Source organism: Rosa rugosa, chromosome 3 (assembly GCF_958449725.1).
Source record: "Rosa rugosa chromosome 3, drRosRugo1.1, whole genome shotgun sequence".
NCBI classification, from domain to species: Eukaryota; Viridiplantae; Streptophyta; class Magnoliopsida; order Rosales; family Rosaceae; genus Rosa; species Rosa rugosa.
The window spans coordinates 10,829,524-10,852,945 of NC_084822.1; the positions used below are offsets into that span (position 1 = coordinate 10,829,524).

Consider the following 23,422-nt stretch of genomic DNA (forward strand, 5'->3'; position numbering starts at 1 on the left):
CTTGCTGAGGGTGGTAAAGCCCCGGACCTTGGAAAGATGGGTGGAGGCCTTGTGCGCAAATCCTCCCAATCTTTTCTTCTTGGAAAACCTCTTACTCGCAAACCTGTGGACTCTGCTGCCTTCAAATCTCACTTCCTCCGAACATGGATGGTGGAAAGGGACTTTAGAGTCCAGGAAATGGAGAATAATCTTTTCTTGTTCTCTTTTGAATCAATCCGAGACCGGAATAAGGTTCTTATAGGAGGAGTTTGGTGTTTTGATCGGGCTCTGGTCTGCCTAGAGGAGTATGACGGAGTCCTACCTATTACTGAGGTTTCGATGAAACATGTCCGTATATGGGTTAGGGTTTCGGGCATTCCACCGCTGTATGAGGAACCTGATAATTTTACTCTCATTGGGAACCTTTTGGGAGGTTTTCTGGATTATGACAAGAAAGAATTCCGAAAAGGAATTATTCGCATATTCTTTTTGCATGATATCTCCAAACCCATTCTCCTTGAACGCAGGATTTTCTCGGCGAAAGGAATTGAACTTTTGTTGAAATTTCAATTTGAACACCATAAGGGTAGATGCTCTCAATGTGGCCTGATTACTCATTCTGGGGCCAAGTGTGAGGAACCTAATGTGGCAATCTATACTCCTAGGGAATTGCACTTCGGCGGCCCCTCTACTGCTGGTGGTTCCTTCTCCTTCTCGGCCCAAGCTAGTCGTGAGTTACCTTTCTCTTCTCCTGCTTTAATAAAGAAAAAGACTGGTGATCGGATTCCTGCGAAAGTTGGCCAGAATCCGGCGGCCGGTGACAGGGCTTCGGCGAAGTCTCCTATGGTTTCTCTCTCTCTCTCTCTCTCTAAGTAACAAATGTGTGAGGGTAAAATAGTCTAAAAAAAACACTTAATGGGGTATTAGGAAAAACTTCCTTAAAGTGTTTTAGGTAAAAGGGAATTATAGAAACTTAATAAGGCAAGTGGGAAAAAAAATCCCTAAAAATGGGGTAAATGGACAAAAACCCTAATTTTTAACAATCATAGCTCTAATCAACAGTGGTGTTCACCTGGTCAATTGCTGACCAAAGAATTTATGCTCAATAACCCTTAGATTTACATCAAAATGTGGAAAATAAAACACTTCAACTTAATAATATAATTCTCTCTGCCATTGGATTTACATCCAAGGGTGGTTGATCATTATTTTCTTGGTCAATAACTGACCAGGTGAACATTTTCGCTCTAATGGCATATTGAAACTACGGTTTACTACTTTGGTCCCACGTCCCACAAACCATAATAAATCTAAAATAATTTGATATAAAAAAAATATAAAAGATAAGTTGATCAATGCAAGGAGATTTTCTCTCACCCTAGTTTCTCTCAACCTAGTTTTTCCTCCCCCAAAACCCTAGCATGGCAACTTTACCGCTCTCCCCTACCAGACCAGATCTATCACCTTTCTTCCTTATCCATGGCTACCATTGATGCCGTCACTGCTAGCTTTGCTGCCTCCTTGGCTCTTGCTGAGGGTGGTAAAGCCCCGGACCTTGGAAAGATGGGTGGAGGCCTTGTGCGCAAATCCTCCCAATCTTTTCTTCTTGGAAAACCTCTTACTCGCAAACCTGTGGACTCTGCTGCCTTCAAATCTCACTTCCTCCGAACATGGATGGTGGAAAGGGACTTTAGAGTCCAGGAAATGGAGAATAATCTTTTCTTGTTCTCTTTTGAATCAATCCGAGACCAGAATAAGGTTCTTATAGGAGGAGTTTGGTGTTTTGATCGGGCTCTGGTCTGCCTAGAGGAGTATGACGGAGTCCTACCTATTACTGAGGTTTCGATGAAACATGTCCGTATATGGGTTAGGGTTTCGGGCATTCCATCGCTGTATGAGGAACCTGATAATTTTACTCTCATTGGGAACCTTTTGGGAGGTTTTCTGGATTATGACAAGAAAGAATTCCGAAAAGGAATTATTCGCATATTCTTTTTGCATGATATCTCCAAACCCATTCTCCTTGAACGCAGGATTTTCTCGGCGAAAGGAATTGAACTTTTGTTGAAATTTCAATTTGAACACCATAAGGGTAGATGCTCTCAATGTGGCCTGATTACTCATTCTGGGGCCAAGTGTGAGGAACCTAATGTGGCAATCTATACTCCTAGGGAATTTGACAAGGCCCACCCCGAATTCCACCCTGGAATCCGAAGTGGCCCTGCGGGACCCACCTTTAAAAAAGATTTACCAAAAATTTCGGCATAACCTCCCTTAAAAATGGATAACCCAAAACCCTGCGGAAAACAAAATTCACTTCTAATAGTCCAACCACAACTCCTGGAGCCGCCTTGCTCCCAAATTCAACAAATCCCATCACAAGCTAACAACGTCAAACATATTATCCAAAAAAGGGGTACAAGTTACTACAATCACCAAAGTTAGGTCATAGACCTCAAATATAATTCATACAAGTTTGGGTCACATATCCCTTAGTAATCAGAGCATTCTAGGAATAAAGTTTAACATAGAGTACCGTAGGCTAAATAAATAACCTACAAAATATGATGACGGAAGCGGATGCGGTCACTATGGCTCACTCCTGAACGCCGAGCAGCAACACTGAAAACTGGGCATTTGAAACCGAAGGGCCCAGGGGAAAAGTATATAAAAACGTTAGCGTGAGTGGACAAAAATAAACAATTTTTAAACAAAATGGATTTTTATACTTTCCCACAAATATTTCATTAAAAACTTTCGATGCATGCAATAATTATGAAAACAAGCCACGAGAAGCTCCTCTCAAGAAATGGGGCTAGTCACAAATAACCACGAAGAAGAATATAAATTCCGATGCTCGAGAAATAGGACCAGCCCCGCTGGTTAAACGGAAATCGGACTAGCCCCGCTAGTCAAGAACAACAATAAAAGGATACGGGGAAGAGAGTTCACCATACGGGAATGGAGCCTCTCAGGCTCTACCTACCCTCGACTGCCACTCACACATAGATTGTGCGAGGAGGAGAACTAATAACCTCGACTGCCACCCACGTGAGGAGGAGAATAAGCTACCTCAACTGCCACTCACAAACACAAAGTAAGTGAGGAGGAGACCTAATCGAATGACCCGAGTATGGTGAGGAAAAACATTCAAAAACCAGTAAATCCATAAGGCTTCCCCATATTTCTCATGAGATAAAATGTAATCCAACGACGTGACCCCGCACGCCAAAACTTAAAATATATAAGTGAGAAAATAATAACGAAACGACGGCGTGTCCCACACGCCAAAAATATTCTCTAAAACATAATTGAAGAAGCAATGAATAATATATAATAATTCCCTCGAGAAATCTCAATTCCAATGCTATTCCAGAAAAAAAAATCTTAAAATCGACGAATAAAATTATACTTTTAAATTCCGGAAATACTTCGGAAGATAATTCGTCGAAAATCGCATGAATCATAAATTCAAATAATGATCATATATCGGATATAAACACCAAAAGCTTAGTATCCACAAAATATATCACAAATCCATTTCTTAAATCATAATTGAGAATAACTCATAATTAATCTTCAAAAATTTAATCGTATTCCCGAAAACAAGTAAATCAAACTCCGAGCATAAAAAATTCGTATCCGAAATTTATATGGAAAAACAATCTCAAAATTATAATCCAAGACAAAATATTATGCTTGATAAAAAAAATGATAAATAAATTATTATTTCATGAAAATAAATGCATGCATCATTCTTAAAAATAAAAGTCCACTCACAGTATGCGGTCAATCCTGACGTCGCTCATGATTTTCCTCGTATGGAGACTCCTCTCGTCCTGTACGAATAGTATTCATAAATATATATATATTTCACAGGACGGAAATTAACTTTACGATACTTAGAAATGGAAATTCAAAACATCCCCCTTCCAAAAATCCAACTCCTCAACTCTCCACAATATCCATCCTTAATACTCCAACATTAATCATTCATTGATGTAAGATCTAAAGTGAATTCGAAAGAAATCCGGCGATCGAATTCACGTAAATCAATAATAAACCATTTATACTCAATTCGTAATTCCTCCGATTTCCACCAAACTTCATGTATCAAATTCTACAATCAATATAGGATTTATGGAACTAAAACTATAATTAAAACACAGCTCTACGCGCCACCACGCGCCACCTACAGTGGCGGCACGTGGGGTCCACGCGCCGGCGACCACTACCTCCGATGACCACCAAATTCCGGCAATAGCATCTACACAACAAGCCCAATCAACTTCCCAACTACAACATCAACCAATTTTACCTCGAAGTGGTCGAATCAAGCCGGTGAAGGAAAGCCCCGAAGCTTCAAGAACCCTAGAAATGAAAAATCATCAATTCAACCTCTACAATGCAAATTGGAACGAACTACCTTAGGGGAAATGATCACCATAAAAAACCAAACCTTCGATGTCAATATGGTGGCCGGAAGTGGCCGGAATGGCCGGAAATCGGCGAAATCCCAAACTGCAGCCGGAGCGAACTTTGGTTCGATCTGGAATTTCTCGGCCAAATCTCCAAAATCCCAGGTCACTAGGGTCTAGAGAGGGAAGAGGCGCTCCTGTGGTGGCCGGCTGCACGCCGGTTGGTGGCCGGAAAGTGTGGAATCGAAGGGAGGAAGAGAAAACCCGAAGGGAAGGGAGAAGAGTCGGGGGAGAGGAGAGAGAAAAAGGGGTGGGTTTCCGGTTTTGGAAACCTACCCGGGTAACTTTCCATATATATTAAATTTTTACCATGAACAGTAATTTTCGTAATTCACTCATAACTTTTGCATACGAACTCCAATTTTTACGTACCACATATGCCCGCGCTCGGTTTAACGTCCTCTACAACTTTCATGAAGGAAATTTTCTCAAATTATTAACTCATAAAAAGTCAATTTTTAACCACCCCCCCCAAACGTTAAAATTAAAATCGTGAACGGTAACCAATAAGAATTTCATGTAACTCAGTAAAAAGGTATATCAGGTGTGGGGTGTAACAGAATTGCACTTCGGCGGCCCCTCTACTGCTGGTGGTTCCTTCTCCTTCTCGGCCCAAGCTAGTCGTGAGTTACCTTTCTCTTCTCCTGCTTTAATAAAGAAAAAGAAGCCGGTCATTAGAAGAAAGGATGGATCGGTTTCTGGGTTAGATTCTTCTGCTGGTACTGTGCAAAGTATGGCAGAGGAGGAGATATTACAGCCAACGACGATTATGGATGAGGTGGTAGTCTCGGGATCCGCCTCCATGGAGGGTGTTCTGAAATACATTCCTCCTACTGAAGATGTGCACATGGAACCTAAGGTTTACAAGAAGAGAAGCAGGAATGGAGGTTGTACCCCCTCCCCGAAGAAGTTTAAAACTATTCTGGGGGGTAAGCTTCTTACTCTTCAAGCAGATGCTTTGGGTTTGGTGGAAACTGACAAAGAAAGTGAGCAAGGCATCCTGAAGAAGAAGGTTGGCAGGCCTCTGGGGAGCAAGAATAAGAATCCTCATCCTCAGAAGATGGTGGGTAGGACTCCTCTACGTCTTACTTACCCTACTATTGAAACTGGTCAAGAGAGTAGCCCTATAGAGAAGGGCAAAGGTAAGCTCTAAGCTTCCTTTATTCAGTACCTAGCAGTTGACGCTTCAAGTCTGTTGCTATTTAAGTTTAGTTGCTCTAATTGTACACCAATTGAGGTGTTAAGCGATTAGAGTTACTCTAGCAAGGATTTAGGTAGTGTTGGATTTGCCTTCATTGGCTAGGTCAAAAGTGTGCTTATTTTGTTCAACAGTGAGGGTTACCTGTCATGTGTTTGATAGCTTAGACCATCTAGTTCTTTTGATATGAGATAACATATGATGTATGTGTCTTCTGGCCAAGATAAAAGAATGAAATTATCGCTTTCTCTCAAATATATATATATATATATATATATATATATATATATATATATATATATATATATGGGTTAAATACTGTTTACTCTCTAAACTTTCAGGGAAAAAACAGTTCAGTCCCTGCCTTTTCAATTTCACATGTTTACTCCCTCATCTCTCAATTTTGGACTAATAGGTCCAATTTGTTATTTTCTGACCAAAAATGTCTATTCTACCCTCAAATTTTTTAATTAATTAATTAATTTTTTTTGAAAAGATTTTTTTCTCTTTTGTTTTGTTTTTTTTTTTTGCCTTTTTTTGATTGAGCAGATGAAGAGAGGTTTTGTGTTTCAGATTGATTTGGTCGCTTTAGAAATTTTGATGTTGAAGGAGAAGAGAGGTGGAAGAAGAAGAGATAAATATAAAAGGAAAAAAAAAGATTAAAAAAAATAAATTAAGAAAAAGAAAAAAGATGAACTGAGGGTATAATACACATTTTAATAGAGTTTTTTTAACGGAATGGACCTATTGGTTCAAAATTGATAGATGAGGGAGTAAACGTGTGAAATTGAAAAGGCAGGGACTGAAATATTTTTTTCCTGAAAGTTCAAGGAGTAAATAATATTTAACCCTATCTATATATATATATATATAATAAAGTACTATTTAATTTGACATATCTATTGGAGATAAGAAATTGTAAAATAATGTAAAATTTTCCACGTCATCCCTCAAATTCAAATTTGACATATCCATAAGAGATTGTGCTTCGCTCGTGTGAAAGAACTGTGTTCGCGCCTGCAAAGCGTCTTTTTTATCGTTTACATATATATGATACAATTTTGTTCCAATTTATACTCATACTGGGCTTGGTTAAACTTCGTTCAGAGAACTCATACACTCATGCTTATACTTCGCTTGTATTAACTCACATACATACTCAGACAAACGCACCCGCACATACAGATAATGGTGTTTGTTGCGATATCAAAATTACATTCTATATGTGTACGTAAACCATATCGGATATGTGGCTAAGGCTATGCATAACCATCTATCCCTTTACAATAATATTCGTTTATTGGTTACTTTTAAGATTTAATTTGTTTACAATGGACCCCTATGGCAGTATTTAAATCATAGAATTATACTCATGGATATTTCTTTCTCCTTAGTGTTGTATCATATTACATTTCGGACAATTCTTTTTTGACTTTCTTTTTTATTTTGTCAAGGGGAACCCAAAGGTTTCCTAGGCCCAAGATAAAACCATTCGGCGCATGTGAAATGCTCCAACTGTACATTGCAACACAGTGCCTGGCCACTTTGACAGCTTCGGGGTTTGAACATAAGTTGGGGAGCACACTCAACTAGGCAATAGCCACTAGGCCACTTGCAGTGGTTACTTCGGACAATTCTTAGATTCACTCATAGGGTGAACGAGCAAATTCACCTTCATTTTCGATTAACATACTTCTACTTAATAAATTTATAATCCAATGGCACATATCTTAAATTAGCCTTAAAAGATCATCTCTGTAAAAAATCAATCGAATCGGAAATCGTTTAATTATCTAATTAAATCAAACAAATTGATGTTTCTAACAACACTTACTACTATTATGATGAACCGTCCATATATTTCATAGAAATTAATAACTAAAAGGTATTCAATTTGATTGATTTTTTACAGAACTAATCTTTGTATTACGTTATACAACATGGATGGTTGGATTAGAAAATTACAATGTTATTATGTGTTAAAAAAAATTATGTGTTAAATCCAAGAGAGGGTGAATATGTTTATTCACCCAAAGGGTGAACCTAAGAATTGTTCTTAAACTTCCGCTTGATGTTTATTTTGTATTTTTTTCTTTATCATGGGTAATATGGGAAGATCACAAAAGAATCGGAGGCAATTTCAGAAGTTCAGAATTTACTTCATGCACTTTCTTAGGCCAACGGCAACCACACCACATTAGTGCAAATTTTGATCCGTGTAGAACAATTGAAATCTATGTCCTTCAATAGATGATATGGCTTGGTATTTGGAACTTACTACCATTACATTTACGAGAATTGCATACTAAAAAAATAACTGCCCAATACCATTTGGTCTAAGTGGCATTAGTTTTTTTTTTTTGAGTACCGTACTGACTTCTAGTCTCGAACTAGTTATGCATTCTGAGTTGAAATGGAAAATAACTTTTAACACTAGGAAAGTAAATTAAGTTAGCTGAGATACCATTACCCTGTTCGTAGTTCTATTCAATAGTTAACGTACTCGACACAGAATCAGGATAGCTAAACTGCTGGTATGCATAGCCTTTACAAAAATGCCAAACACAAATGACACAAAAATCTTCATCATGTAGCCTCAGCATTGACGTTTGTCATCACCAAGGGGCCCTAGCCACTTCTTCGAACATAGCTTTAAGCCTCTCAGACAACAAATTATGAGTCTCAATCTCAGAATCAAACCAAGTTGTGGTCTCCTTTTTCCCCAAAAGCTTTACTTCCGCTTCTGCTCGGCCTCCATCAAGATTACTATATCGTTTTGATTCTGAAGCAAGGCTTGCAAGCTTGTTTAGCCGGGTACGCAGGAAGCCAACATTCATGCCTAACGTCTCAGAGGCTTGCAAAGTCTTATCCCAAGTCAAAAAATCACACTCTGAAGTGGTAATCTTGCAGGCTCTAATGGCATCTGAAATATTGATTGTCTCAGAAATTATTCCAGCAACCAGTTTGAAGTTGAGACCCTCAAGAATATTCTTATGAAGGAATGAGCTTTGACTGCAGCAGAGCTCATAGTACTTGGTCAAATGGTACTTTGAAAACTCAGAATTTAGGACCAAACCATTGATAATGACATCAAAGTTTTCCATGCCTTTCACTTCTTTGAAAGGGATAACAGACTCTGCAAGCCTAATTCCATCTAGAACTTCAGAACCAAAATCTTCACCATCATTTCCAGAGCGATCTGACATTGGAGCCAATGAGGTATTGCAGGCTATGGTGTTCTTCTTTTGAATAGGTTCACGAGGAATGGACACTTTTGCAGTTTCACATGCAGTAAAGTTTGCTGGAGGATTTAAATCATTGAAATGGTAGAGGGGGGATCAATGACTGGTTATGCAATTTAGCAACAGAACTTGGGAATTTTGAAGGAACTTACCAGTATCCATTTGTCTGATGTCAGCATCTAATTTAACAAGGCCAAGAGCACAATCTGCCACATCTAAACCACTTGATCGAACAATATACACCTAAAAATGTAAACCATTAGAAGAATAAAATGGTTTAAATGGGTTAACATTTCATACGAAAATATAACTCCTTCATAATCCAACACTCAGTAGTTTCTACTAGCATAACTCATCAACTCCACTATATTTAAAACCAGTAAACATCCAGAAGCATTAGAGTTATTCACTAATGGGAGTCAGTCTTTCCTTTTTCTTCAATTGCCCATTCAGGAGAGACTCCTTAATTTAGGAGATGTGTGATAACGCAGATTAAACAACTAACCAAGTTAACCCTATTTTTTCCTTCAAATCACAGGTTAAGTATCCTTATCAGGATCATTATCAGAGTCGCAAAATGGCCTTACAAGCGTGGAACTACACCCCAAAATGCTTAAGCTGTGAGGGAATGGGCTAACAAGTTATATCAAGCTAGCACCTATCATCTATCTCCATATATACTTCACTATGAGAACAGCAATCTGGGTTAGCATAGCAAAATAACAAATTATTGGGCCTTACTCTGCCTATTCATCAAATTTTAACCAAATGAGTCAGGATGTGGAACTTGCAATCAACAAAGGATCCATACAAACATATCAAGAAGGTTCAATCAGTTACCTTAAATTTGGAAGGAGTAACTCGCTGGAAAACTACAACATCTCCAGCCAATAACTTGTGAGCAATTGAAAATCCTCTCCATCCAGCACTAAGTCCAGCCTTTCCCACAAGATATTTCGTTTGGAATTCTCTCCCACTTTCATCTTCTAAAACAATCATTGTATCCTGCTTTGGCAAATGATCACCGCAAAATTTCTTAGGAAGATTCTGCAAAACACGAATTGAAGTGCATTTAAGTATATCAACCTAGTAGTCCAAGCCCTGATATAGTAAATAGCAGAGTGTGAGGAAGGTCTACAAGACAGAAGCATCCAGTGACATTTGACGGGCGCATAACTTTGGCCACTCTAGGGAACTCCGGTGCTAGATTGGCTTCAAGCTTCTTCGCTCTCTCCATAACAGAACACTGAGCTTCGGAAGTATCATACAAGCTTTCTACAGTAGCTTTCTTACATCTCTTCAGTTTGTCACTATTAACAAAAGATTGAGGGTTCAGTGTTACTTTCTAAGACAATCATACAGATTAATATAAGGAACATAATTCACAGACCTTTCAGACTTCATGGTATTAGCATTGACCACCTGTATTCCAGGATAACAATCAGTTAATTGAGCATCTAAATTATTGACAAGGAAGAAAAAGAAAACTCAAGCCACATGTAAAAAATAAAATGAAAAGAGAGAGATAAACTGCTGCTAAATATACACCAAAACATTGACCTATAGGTGGGTACAACATTGTTAATCACTACTCAGGCCCATAAGCTTGAATCACTTATCGGCTATCCTCCTCATATGAAAGACGGAAGAGGAAAAAAAAAAAAAAATACAGGTCAGCCTTCCCACTTGTAGGTTACCATGAAGTGATATATGAGGGAAGGAGTCAAGATTTCAAAACCACGACATCAACAACATGTTAGAGCAACTCCAAGAGCTTCCCAAAAACTCCTTTTTCTGGAATCAAATAATCAACATCCTATATATTATATCCCTTAAAAAACTCCAAGTCTCCAACTCCAACAGCATCCCTATAATAGCTAGAGTTGAATATTTTACCTTACTAGAAATTGAATATTTTCAATCCCAAATCTAACCTATTTGTTGAATATGATCTTAGAATAAATTGAAAGAAGATAAGTAAGCCACGATGTGGATACCTGTATGATCTCCTCTGAAAAAGAATAAAAACAAAGCCAACGCAGGCCTTTAAAAATAACTCACTAAGACACAGTAGCCAATGCCAGGCCCCTAAATAGATTATAGAACAACAAACTAATTTAAAGCACATTGAAGTTTCGTTCAATCTTAGTTGTAGAATGAGGCCAATAGAGTTTAGGCCCATAGCATTAAAGTGATTGAATTCGGATACAGCGCACGCACGCACACTTATCTTCTACAAAAGTTCTTCCACAATAACTAAGCATTACTACTACTCCATCTTCTTAAGAAACATAGTATAACTTTAACTCACACCACTCTAATAATTACTATATCTTTCCGTTGTAAAAGAAATTTTCAAGAAAGAAGCATAATCACAGAACAAAAAATAAGAAGCATAATCAATATGAGAAGAGAGACATGGAGTGAAAGGAGGACAGATTTTGATAAATCAACTTTGTGGTCTTCGAACAGATTCTTCATCAAACACCAAAGTGAAGGAAGCATCACAAACTTGGCAGCACAGAAGACGGGAAAAGACGAGCAAAAAGACTCAAACAACAGTAGAGCTTCAGAACAGGTACTTCAGAAAGTCGGAAACTATTTCATATGATTCGTTCTTCATATTATTAGCATCAAATTCATCAAAGACAAAATATCCCAGACAAATTCAAATAACCAGCAAGCAATCATCAAACATGGTCACAAATGAATCCATACTGCATATCAAGCTGAAAGTCACACCAAGGCTATATATCTTTTGGGCATTAAATTTTTCAAATCAATACCAAAAGTTTCACACTTTTTCTTATAACCCATTTCAACTATTAAATTATTAGAAACGATTAACATCATCCTGCGTACACATTCAAAAAGTTCCAAACTTTTGGGCAAGTAATAAGTAAAAATAGAGCTCATGAGTTGGAAAACTCACGTTGGTTATCTCTCTGAGACATGAAGACTTGTCCCTGAAAACATGTTCCTTCTCCTTTAGTGGCCTCTCGGTGTTGAACTGCAAATCATTCTGAACCAGTTAGACACACAGGTAACAATCAAAACCATAAGCATATTATCATCTAGAAGAGAAGGAGAGAGAGAGAGAAGAGGGGACCTTGGGGGGTGAACAAGAGGGTATGTGTTCCTGGAATGGAACAATAGCCATTGAGAGTCTCTGTGTCTCACTCATGGTAAAGACTCAAGAGTCAAAGATTGAGAGACTGAATAGGCGCAATAATAAATGGGAGGGGGAAGATGAAGAACCCGTTCGATTCAAATTTTTAAAATGGAGCCGTTTCCGAAATGTGGGCTGTTATTGTAAGAAAAAAAAAAGTACAAGCGTGGGTTCCCAATGGAAAATTATTATATGGTTCCGGACATGGTACACGTGTTGATGTTATTGTTCAATATCACTTGTATTTATCTTTGATTGGTCTCTTAATTTAATTTAATTTAATTTTTTTCACCACATAAAAAATAATCACTAAATTCGAGTGATATTATTGAGTCGGACCATGACAATTGTTATGTCATACTTCGAGATCATAAAAATAATTACTCATTTCTGATATAATAATCCTTCAAGTGGTTGAAGGGACCCATGATTCAAAATTCTTTTGACTGGTATGTGGTGGATCGGTTTTATCAGTAATTTTTATTTCGTAATTTTTTTTTGAAGGCAAAGGAACTGAGCTTTATTAGATGAAGTAAGAGTGGGAGTCTCCTTTTCAATTAAATCCCGAACATACATAATTTGGAGTTGAGTTGTGCCAAAATCGACATTGCTCAGACTCAAAAGCTAAGCTAGCTAATCTATGAGCTGCCCTATTGCACGTACGAGGAGCATATATAGCAAATTTGCACTCGCTGCAGACTCTTCAAGGTCTCCTGAATATCTTCAATGAGGGAGCCATACACTGTACGCATTGAAGAGCAGCTGTATATATCATTAATAGCAACCTGACAGTCAGTTTCAATGACAACAGATCAAAAGTGATGTTGTTTTATAAGCTCTAGCCCTGCTTGTATGGCCAGTAGTTCGACATGATATGCAAAACTAACAAACGGAGAGACAGATTGAAAAGCAGCAGCAACCTGTCCACTTGATGTCCGGAGAAGCCCACCAATAACCCCTTTAGTCATTTGAGGCATAAAAGCCCCATCAATATTGAGTTTAAACTCTGTAGAACTGGCAGGCTTCCAAGTCTGTAGAGTAGACAATCTCGGTGGAGACGTAGTGGCTCGAGACTTTTGGAATTCATCAAGCCAAGATAAACACCTGAACATTATGTCCGTAGCATTGCTAGAAGTGTCTTCCCACAACTTTGAGTTCCGGTTTGTCCACAAGCCCCAAATCAACATAAGTAACTCTGTAACTTCTCAAAATTCTCCATTTTTATTTTGTAATTTGTTGATGTCATGAGGTAATATTTCATAAAAATAATCGATTATATGACTTGTAAAGTGTAAACAGATTACTAGGCATAATTTTTTTAATCAGTTACTACTAAAAACCACTATTATAGAAACAAATAAAGAAAGAAACTGAGTGCAACATGTTCTAGTTTTCCCACTACTGCCATTACGGGGGTTGAGGCTCCTGTTTTGTTTTGATTCTTCACGTGGGGCATTTGTTCCCTCAGTGGTTTTGTAGACTCAATTTTCATTATTTTTTTTTTTTGAGGTAGGGCCAAAACGGCTGCCCTTACGCCATAACCATTAATGAAACCATAGAATACAAGGGGGGGACATAGTGCCTAAACCCCATTTGACAATAAGTCTGAAGAGAACACCCCAAAATAATATCAGGAGCCTCCACTAATCCTGTGTATTCTAACACGCACCAATTAGCAAAGAGTGCACGAATGGCTACTCCAATTGCTTTACAATTTTGGCGACATACCGGAAAGATAATGCTCACGCGGAGCCATAATACCCAAATAAAATCAGTTTTCCCACTATGTTGCCACCGAAAACTAATGTCGGTGACACTTAGTTTCATCCTGCCACTAGGAGGCTGCGACCATTTGACGATGCAAGAAACTCGCTTCCGTCCTAAGCCAGACACGGCACTCAAGGTGCGCAAACCGGGATAAAACCTACCTCGTTCTACCCAAAAAGGGTAGCAACTTATTAACAACATGAAAACACCTAAAATTAAAATACAAAAATAAAAGCAATTAAGCTCAATTTTCATTATTAATGGAATAGAGGATGTGCATCTTGCCAAATTATAGAATTAAAAAAAGGACTTTATAACGCGTATTAGGTTGACAAAAAGGGATTGGAATCGACACCCTTTTTCTTACAAACTACACCACCCTTCGTGTGTAATATTTCAATGGGCTTGTGTCAATTTCACCCCTTAAAAAGCAAGAGTTAATATCTGGCTATTCCACTAATTAGGCATCATTTTCCAATGTTAGCTGGAAATGACAGAGAGAACTCGATGTTACAATAATCCTCCCCGCTTCATGTTACCCCAAGATATCTGCAAAGGAATCTCCTACTCATCAACTAGTATCTCCTCCAAAAGCTGAATTCTCATGACATGAAATGTTTCTTCATCAACTAGTACCTTTGGCACATTTGTAGTCGTAGAATTTCAGCGTTCCCAAGATGTACAAAAAAAGAACAATACACTGAAGTTGTCATCACCAAGGGGCCTTAGCCACTTCTTTGAACATAGCCTCAAGCTTCTTTAAACTTGCATTTAGACTCTCAATCTCAAAGTTGAGCCTATTTATGACCTCTCTGGCTCTTACAAGCTTTGCTTCCAAGGTTATCATATCCTTTACTGCTTGGTCTCTTGCAAGTCTAGCCTCTTTACACAGATTTGATTTTGAAGCAAGGCTTGCAAGCTGGTCCAGCCGGGCACGCAAGAACCCAACATTCATGCCTAACATCTCAGAAGCTTGCAGAGTCCTATCCCAAGTCCAAAAATCACACTCTGAAGTAGAAATCTTGCAGGCTCTAATGGCATCCGAAAGATTTACTGTCTCAGAAATTATTCCAGCAACCAGACTGGAGTTAAGACGCTCAAGAATATGCTCATGAAGAAATGAGTTTTGACTGCGGCAGAGCTCATAGTACTTGATCAGATGGTGTTCGGAGATCTCAGCATTTATGATTGAACCACTGACTGTGACCTTAAAGTTCTCAATGCAGCTCACTTCTTTGAAAGGGATAACAGACTCTGAAACCCTTATTCCATCCAGAACTTCAGAATAAAGAACTTCACTATCTATTTGATACTGGTTTGACATTGGACCAGACAATGTATTACAGGCTGTGGTGTTCTCCTTCTGAACATTTTCATGCAGAGTTTCCACTGAAATAGGTTCCAGTTTCCCATTTTTTGAGCTTTCACATGCAGTAACTTCTGCTGAATGAATTGTGAAATGATTGTGGGGGGTCAATGACTGTCGATCCATTTTATCAAAATAATTTGACGAATTTTGAAATTTTGAAAAACACTTACTAGTTTTGATTCGTCTAATGCCATGATCAAATTTGATAAGACCAAGAGAGCAATCCACTTCATCTGAACCAGTTGATCTAACAATATACACCTAAACCAAGTAAACAACAAAGAATGCAACGGTTGTAAGGCATCCACGACCACAGGTAGTATCTAAAACAATAAATGCAAGGGCTCAACTCAACAAGAAGCATTAACAATTCTTCAACAAGGAGAATTAGTCTCGCCCTTTTAACTTCAAATCTCAAATCAGGGGAAACTACATCTAAATTTAAAAGCCATATGATAAACTCAAAAATTAATCAATTACCAACTAAACTAATACTATCTTTTTCTTCAAACCAGAGGTAAGATCGTCATCATCACCAATGCAGTCATAATGACATTCCTACTGTTAAACAACCACTACACTCCAAAAGCTTACTCTATCAGGGACGGGGGAATAATACACAAAACTATCTTTTACAAATAAATCACATTTTTTTCCTTCCAAAAAAAAAAATTAAATAAATAACATTTTGATCAACTTGAGATTAACCAGATTGGGTTAGCAAGTAATCACACTTCTTTAAGGCCTTGATTTCTTTCACAATTCGTCAATTAACTAATTGTATCATTGAAACACTTGCAATGAAACAAAGGAACCAAGCTTATCAAGGAGGTTCAATCAATTACCTTCAATTTTGATGGCATGACTTTGTGGAAAACTAGAACATCTCCCTCCAGTAACTTGTGAGCAACTGAGAATGCTCTCCATCCACCGCTCAATCCTTCCTTCGCCACAAGATATTTCGTTTGGTATTCTTCCCCATTTTCATCTTCCAAGACAATCATTGTGTCATCCTTTGGCATATGCTCACGGCAGAACGACCTAGGAATACCCTGACAACCCCAAGTTAAGTGCATATAAGTTACTCTAGTAGTTCATGCCTTCATATAACGATAATGCAGAATTGTGAAGAAAGTGAGTGAGATTACAAGCCAGAAGACTCGAGTAACATGTGACGGCATCATAACTTTGACGAGGCTAGGAAACTCTGGTGCTAGGTTTGCTGCAAGCTCATTTGCTCTTTCAAGAACAGAACACTGAGCTTTGGATGTATCATATAAGCTTTTGACTTTGGCCTTCTTACATGTCTTTGGTTTATGGCTATTGAGCAAAAGAAAGAGGCTTTAATATCATGCTTCTAACAAACAAAATTAGGGGAAGAATGTTAACAAGTATATTTAACTATACTCACTGACCTGTCAGACTTCATTGGCTTAGCACTGACTACCTGTTTTCCATAATTTGCCAAATTGTTCTGTTAACTTATCATTTAAATCTACTCGCAAAGAAAGGATAATACCATGTAAAAACCTTTAAAGACATGAAAAACAACAAAAAAGAGCCACCCATATAAGCACTAAAGTTTTTCAAAAGTCTTGGCCAGGCAATTTTCCAGAAAAGGAGTTTTCTTTTCTTCATTTTGATCATCAAAGTTACATTAACTAATGCCAGTTGCTAAAAAGGGCTCCTCAGCATGAAAAACAGGATTTCTCTAAAATCATTCCCATTAAAATCTTTGTTCTCTCATCACATTCGGAAAGATTCAAACTTTATGGTAAAAGATTCAAACTTTATGCTAATCAAGAATTATCCAACCATGTGTATTGAAGATTTCAGTATCGGATAAAAAGGCAAAAACCCACAAGAGATAAGTACAAATTGAGCGCATGAATTGAGGAAAAGCATAGAGAGAAAACAGAGTTTCTCACATTGTTCTTGGTCATCTGTTTGGGACGTGAAGAGTTTTGACAAAAGGGCTTGTCTTTGTCTTCGTTCTTTGGTTGTCTCACCTTTTCAAGCTGTAAATCATTGTGATTGAACAGTCACCAACTCACTAACAAAACAAACCCATAAACATATCTCTGAGAGTGAGTGAGTGAGAGAGAGAGAGAGAGAGAACAAACCTTGGGCTGTGGGCAAGATGAGCTCTCTTTGTGTTCTTCAACAACCGCCATGAACTCTCTCAAGAGGCGAATCCAATTTCGAGATTTATATTTCTGTGATGGAAAGAGTTTGATTATAGAGCCTTGATATAACTTCGAAAGTCGGAAAGACTCTCAGGTTCAAATTTGTATATCCGTCAAAAGTTAAAACACCAAAAGGCTTCAAGCTTGTCAACGGAGTTCTGAAAATAGTAGGGGCTCTTTAGGCATTAGAAATATGGGTTTATTGTTTTAATATTACTTATTTCTCCTTTATTTTACTTTTTGGTGCTAAATAGTGGCCGAGTGAGCTATCACTTCCGGGTCTGGAGCAATTTGGGTATGGCCCATCTCCAAGGGATGTTTTTTACAAGCTGAGGTTCAAACTAGGGACCTCCTATTATCAGGAAAAGCCCTACAGCGTCCGCCCCACTTGCAGCCTAGCATGCTTCCACTAGACCAACCTCATTGATATTGTCTCAACTTACTCATTTAATGTTGAATTTTAACACAAATAACCTCAATACAATTGGGGTGTAAATCAACTACTTATAAGTCAAAATTTCTTTTGTCACTTTTTTAATGTGGGATCTATCCTTACTAACAACTCCTTTAGAAAGAGAATCTTGTAGTGGGGTATCTTTTTTAGCAACAATCCCACTAAAACATGTTTAGCCAAAAGTGTCGGTCATTTATGTCTACTTGAGGGTCATCTATGTTTATCGTTCATGTTATAGTTGACAACTCTTCAGCCGAGAGTCCCAATGCATTGCCACACATCTCCAACTTTGCATACCTGAGCAAATTAGCAGATTGCAAAGATTCATTAAATTCCTAGAGGGAAATAGAACCAGAAAGTACAATGATGCTCCCTGCTTGATGCATAACCTCTATATATCATGTAGTCAAAAACCACAGCGAAGGATAACTACAGTGCTGCTGTACATAATACAATATAACTAGATTGTCGATTGATGTGCGTGTAACTGTACCAAAACACAACACGTTTCATAAGCATCATCATCTATCTCTCACGCATATCTGGTTGTGGAACTATAAAGCCTGAGCTAGGTACCCTAAAAACTAAAAAGGAACAAGAGATAATTAAGTATGCCATTACCAAGGAGCATCGATTACTTCTTTGAACCTGGACATAAGCTTCACTGAAATCCGAGACTGTAGCCTATCCTTCTTCTCTTTTACTTCTAAAAGCTTTGCCAACCTGGTTCTCATCTCTTGTTCTTCTTGCTCCCTTTCCAGTCTAGCCTCTTCACACCTTTTTAATTTTGAAGCAAGACTCGCAAGCTGTTCAAGTTGCTCACGCAGGAAGCTGACATTCATGCCTAACATCTCGCCGGCTTGCAAAGTCTTATCCCAAGTTGAGACACTACTCTCCAAGGTAGTGATCTTGCAGGCTTTAATGGCATTTGCAATATTGGTTGTTTCGGAAATTATTCCAGCTACCAGTTTGTAGTTAAGACCCTCAAGAAGGTGCTCATGAAGGAAAGAGTTTTGACTGCAGCAGAGCTCATAGTACTTGGTCAGAAGGGGTTTCGGAAACAGGGGATTTATGATTAAACCATTGTAGATGACATTGAAGTTCTCTATGCCGCACACTTCATCAAAAGGGACAATAGATTCTGAAAGCTTGATTCCTTCCAAAACTTCACAACTAGCATCTTCAGTGTCATCTTCAAACAGATCTGACACCGTACCACATTTACTATTACAGGCTGCGGTTTTGTTCCTTTGAATAACTCCATCAGGATTTTCCACTGATGTAGGTTCCCTATTCTCATTTTCTGCCCTTTCACATGCATTAGTATCTGCTGCTTGAATCAAATTATGTAAATGATGTAGGGATAAATTCAAATAAAATTTCTACCTGTGAGGCCATTTATGAAAAACTTGGTGATGTTAAAACAACTTACCAGAATCTACTGGTCGAATGCCAGCATCTAATTGGACAAGGCCAAGAGCGCATTCCACTTCACCTAAGCCATTTGATCTAATAACATAAACCTAGAATGTAGGCGGCATATCATTTCAGGGTTCATATGCATTCAGAAGTAGTATCTTAGACAAGTAAAATATATATCTAATCTATGCTCAGCAGCCCAAAAGCAAGAGCTCAGTCTCAGTCCATGAAGAAGCTTTACTAGGGAGAAATAAACTTATTCTTTTTCTTGAAATCCCCATGCAAACAAACAAACAAACAATTGAAGAAGGATAAATTATTTACCTTGAACTTAGATTCTGTGACTAGATGGAAAACTAAGACATCTCCAGCCAGCAACTTGTGAGCAATTGAAAAACCTCTCCATCCACCACTCAGTCCTATCTTTTTGACAAGATACTTCGTTTCGAACTTCTCGCCGTTTTCATCTTCTAAAACAAACATTGTGTCTTGCTTTGGCAAATGCTTAATGCAGAATGTTTTAGAAAGACCCTGCCAACCAAAAGTTAAGCACATTAAAATGTATCATCATACTAGTCCTTCCCTAGCCTCCATGTAATACTGTTAACAGCGTGAGTCCAACTTACAAGCCAGAATCCTCCTGAGACATGTGATGGCAACATAACTTTGACCATGCTAGGAAACTGAGGATCTAGGTTTGCTGCAACCTCATTTGCTCTTTCGAGAACAGAAAACTGAGCTTCAGAAGTCTCATATAAACTTTCTTCTGTGGCTCTCTTAAATTTCTTTTGTTCGCTACTGTTGGTAAAGGATTGATGATCAATTGTTATTGTTACTTTCCGGCATAATATGACTTGGGAGAAACAGAACGTAATTTAATTAAATGACTGACCTATCAGACTTCACTGAACCAACATTGATCACCTGTATTTCAGAATTTGTATAAAAATTCAGTTAATTCAGCTTGAATCGATTTGCGAGGAAAAGAAACTACCATCAACAAACACTGAAGGTAATCAGGTACTCCTGGCAAGTTCATCGCAACGATTTCCACTTGGGGTTATCTTTAAGGATCAAATATACAGTTCTGGACCCCATAATGTGGAACAAGGTCCCATTTTCTTACATATTTTGGAATTTACAAACAATGAACATACAGATCAAAATTTGTGATTTGCAAGAAGTCTATGGTTGCTATAAAAGGCATGCATTTGTTCAACAACTAAATGTTACCTAGTAAAGCACATTTATACAAAAGTAGGGTCCGTTTAGTGAGAGATCTATTTTTCTAATAATTTTAAGGGATCACTTATTAGACCAACTTCTTGGTCACATAGGCATCTCGAATGTTCAGTTCTTAGGTCTTCATGAGTAGATCAATTTTGTAAACTTTCAACCAAATTGATAATTGTTAAGGTACCGAACTAAATCAAACTAATGAACGAACTGAATCTGTCTAATCTCAACCGTTTATGTTCAAAATGATAAATCACAATTATAAACACATTAACCATCATCTGGTTGAAAATTTACAAAATTGATATATGAGATTTAAAAACTGAACGGTCGAGATTAGATACCGATATGTAATCAAAAAATGGGTCTCAGTGTCTCACAACTCCACAAGAGATCCCTGAATATGGCCAAGAAAACGGATCCCTTAGTGAAAGGGCACTCTATCCTCTATTCAAATTTAGAAAGATTCAAAGTTTTTACATTCATGCAGCCATGCCTTTGTGTATTTCACAACTGGGAAGAAGAGCAAAAGAAACCGAAAAGAAACAAGTAATAAATTAGGGGGAAAGAAACAGAGGAAAAAGAGAACGTAATTCTTCTCACATTGTTTCTAATCGTCTGCTTTTGTTCATTGTTTGATGATCTTGCCCTCTTATTCTGCGAAGCAAAACCCTACAGTTGACCATTCACTTACTTACTCTGCTAACAAGAAAACCCACACACATGTCTAAAACATAAGTAGAGATAGAGAGACAGAGCATTTACCTTGGAGCTCTGTTTCTGCTCTTTTACAAAAGCCATGGACTCTCTCTCTCTCTCTCTCAAAGACTCTGAGCTTGGAGAGTGAACTGTAGAATAGAGAAAGATGCAAGTGAGACACGCAAGGGGACTAGAAGCTTGCCTAAAATGGGAGCCGATTGTCGAAATTAATATGGGTAGAGTTATGGGTCGTGGCGTCGTGCTATGTCTTCGTGTCAAACCCAACTTTTAACCCATTATTATCTGATCGTGTTTGTCGTGTCGTGTCAACTTTACTCCATTAATTATTAAATAGCCCAAGGTAAAGTTATCTCAGATATTGTGGTGCTCTGCTTTGAGTTGACTATTACCTTAATTTCGAACTATTATTAAATGAGCTCAGTTCACATTTTTAAATTATTCTATATTTAAAGGGTGAGTTTACTGTTACACTATTTATTAGAGTTAGAAAAGGCGTGTTTGTCCTCACTGCTCGAGAAGAATATCGAGCTGGTTTTGGGTTTGATTTGTAAGAGACAGAGTTTAGTGTCTTTCTCATCAGATACTGTTGGTTTTTTTTGTTTGAAATTTTTGACCTGTTGAATTATGCTGTTTCACTCCAGTTGCAAACCGAGTTTTTTTTTTTTTTTTTTTTGGATAAGTGGGGGTCCAAAGGACCCAAAAAGAAACAAAAAAAAACACAACCCAACCTCAGCCAATGGCTGTTACAACTTTCCTGTATCTAAGGACTTCACACAAATCATCTAACAAAAAACTAGTGATCTGTGGAGGAGGTTGCTCAAAATAGACGGCACCGATCTCAGCAGATAAATTGCATCTTGATAGTGCATCAGCAACCGTATTAACTTCCCGAAACACATGACTGATAATACACTCTGAAAAACCAGCCTGAAGGTGAAGACAATAATCAATCACAGTCTTCAAAGGGTGCAGCTCATCCACCCCATTATTCACCAAGTTAACCAAAACTTTAGAATCGCATTCCACAACCACTTTGTCCATGCCAATATCAGCCGCCAATTTTAATCCAAGAAGCATACCTCATGCCTCAGCTTCAAAAACTTCACCATGCCCAAAATGAGCCGCAAAACCATTTATCCAATTTCCAAACTGATCTCTAATAACCCCTCCAGCTCCAATATTTCCATGAAGATTGGATCTAGCACCATCCACATTCAGTTTGACCCATCCATTAGCAGGTTTCAGCCATTTCAGAGCCACAGAAGCTTGTTCATTCACTACGTTCTTCTTCTCTTGGGAAAGAAACCATTCAGTAGCACTTTCAATGATTATTTTAGTTGGATTAATAGGAAACTGGAATCATTCTTCAAAGACATTTGTGTTCCTCCATTTCCAGATATACCAACATGTAAAAGTAAAGAGAACATTCCAGTTCATACCCCCATAACACTTCATAGAGCAGTGACCATTGGCAGCTAACCAGCCTACCCAATCAAGCTGCATAGCCCTCTTGATACTATTAGAACAGTTAAGCTTCTGCCAAATTTTAGTAACTCTAGGACAATCTCTTAGCATATGAAGTAGAGATTCAGTATGGACATGACAAATAGGTTTCTCTGTTAACGTAAAAGACACTATACCCCAATTATATTACAAAAATAGCAAAGGTTGTAGCTATTTAGGTGGTTAGAAAGATACAAAGGTAAATGAATAGGAGTAGTGTGAGTTTGAGTGGTTGGAAACATAATTTGAAACTAAAATTGTAATAAATGAGCATGTTTGACAACCTGTTATTGATTGGATAGAAGTTTTTACTTTTTATAATTCTTGGTGAGGAGAAGAAAAAGGGCAAAAAAAAAAAAAAATAGAAAAAAAAACTATTAGTTTAGATTTTGTGTTTTATTGTTGTTGTCATTATCGGATGTTTGGTTAGGAGCTAAGTTTTTGCGTGTGGTAAGAATTTTGGTGTGATTGCCTGTTTTTGATTTATATTTCGCCTTGATTTTTCAATCTTTATGACTGCAACTAACTGGATTGTTGATATTGGTTAAGTTCTCTGAATTGCATAAACTTAGAAGGGGGAAAATAATCTGGGTTGGATAAACTTAGAAGGGGAAAATAATCTTGGTTCCATAATCAGACAGAATTGTGAACAGTGACTTAATAATGTCTTAATTCTTAAATTAGGAGGTGGAGGAGTTTGGT

General features: G+C 37.9%; 4 protein-coding genes across 8 annotated transcripts; 1 reads left to right on the top strand and 3 right to left on the bottom strand.

Annotated features, from left to right (window-relative positions):
• Positions 1-1,458: 1,458 nt before the first annotated feature.
• Positions 1,459-5,610, top strand: LOC133737199 (uncharacterized). The gene is made up of 2 exons (XM_062164807.1): positions 1,459-2,133; positions 5,002-5,610. The coding sequence occupies exons 1-2, from the start codon at positions 1,459-1,461 to the stop codon at positions 5,608-5,610; spliced, it is 1,284 nt and encodes a 427-aa protein (XP_062020791.1).
• Positions 5,611-8,031: 2,421 nt separating this feature from the next.
• On the bottom strand, positions 8,032-12,194 carry LOC133740299 (B3 domain-containing protein Os01g0234100-like). Its single transcript, XM_062168228.1, has 7 exons — positions 12,007-12,194; positions 11,830-11,907; positions 10,288-10,319; positions 10,036-10,207; positions 9,738-9,944; positions 9,050-9,140; positions 8,032-8,956 (listed from the first exon to the last, which is right to left on the bottom strand). Exons 1-7 carry the CDS (start codon positions 12,079-12,081, stop codon positions 8,271-8,273), a joined length of 1,341 nt encoding a protein of 446 aa, XP_062024212.1. The 5' UTR covers positions 12,082-12,194; the 3' UTR covers positions 8,032-8,270.
• A 1,860-nt stretch (positions 12,195-14,054) lies between these two features.
• Positions 14,055-17,538, bottom strand: LOC133738244 (B3 domain-containing protein Os01g0234100-like). Of its 5 annotated transcripts, none has more exons than XM_062165719.1 (7): positions 17,326-17,538; positions 17,131-17,220; positions 16,618-16,676; positions 16,351-16,522; positions 16,048-16,254; positions 15,373-15,463; positions 14,055-15,273 (listed from the first exon to the last, which is right to left on the bottom strand). In XM_062165719.1, exons 1-7 carry the CDS (start codon positions 17,374-17,376, stop codon positions 14,546-14,548), a joined length of 1,398 nt encoding a protein of 465 aa, XP_062021703.1. In that variant the 5' UTR covers positions 17,377-17,538; the 3' UTR covers positions 14,055-14,545. The 5 variants fall into 5 exon arrangements, with proteins under 5 accessions (XP_062021703.1, XP_062021702.1, XP_062021704.1 ...); XM_062165718.1 differs by having other exon boundaries at positions 14,055-15,276; positions 17,326-17,537; XM_062165720.1 differs by having other exon boundaries at positions 14,055-15,276; positions 16,618-16,649; positions 17,326-17,536.
• A 280-nt stretch (positions 17,539-17,818) lies between these two features.
• Positions 17,819-21,298, bottom strand: LOC133737200 (B3 domain-containing protein Os01g0234100-like). Its single transcript, XM_062164808.1, has 7 exons — positions 21,263-21,298; positions 21,101-21,169; positions 20,154-20,185; positions 19,888-20,056; positions 19,586-19,792; positions 19,275-19,365; positions 17,819-19,145 (listed from the first exon to the last, which is right to left on the bottom strand). Exons 1-7 carry the CDS (start codon positions 21,296-21,298, stop codon positions 18,460-18,462), a joined length of 1,290 nt encoding a protein of 429 aa, XP_062020792.1. The 3' UTR covers positions 17,819-18,459.
• Between the last annotated feature and the right edge of the window lie 2,124 nt (positions 21,299-23,422).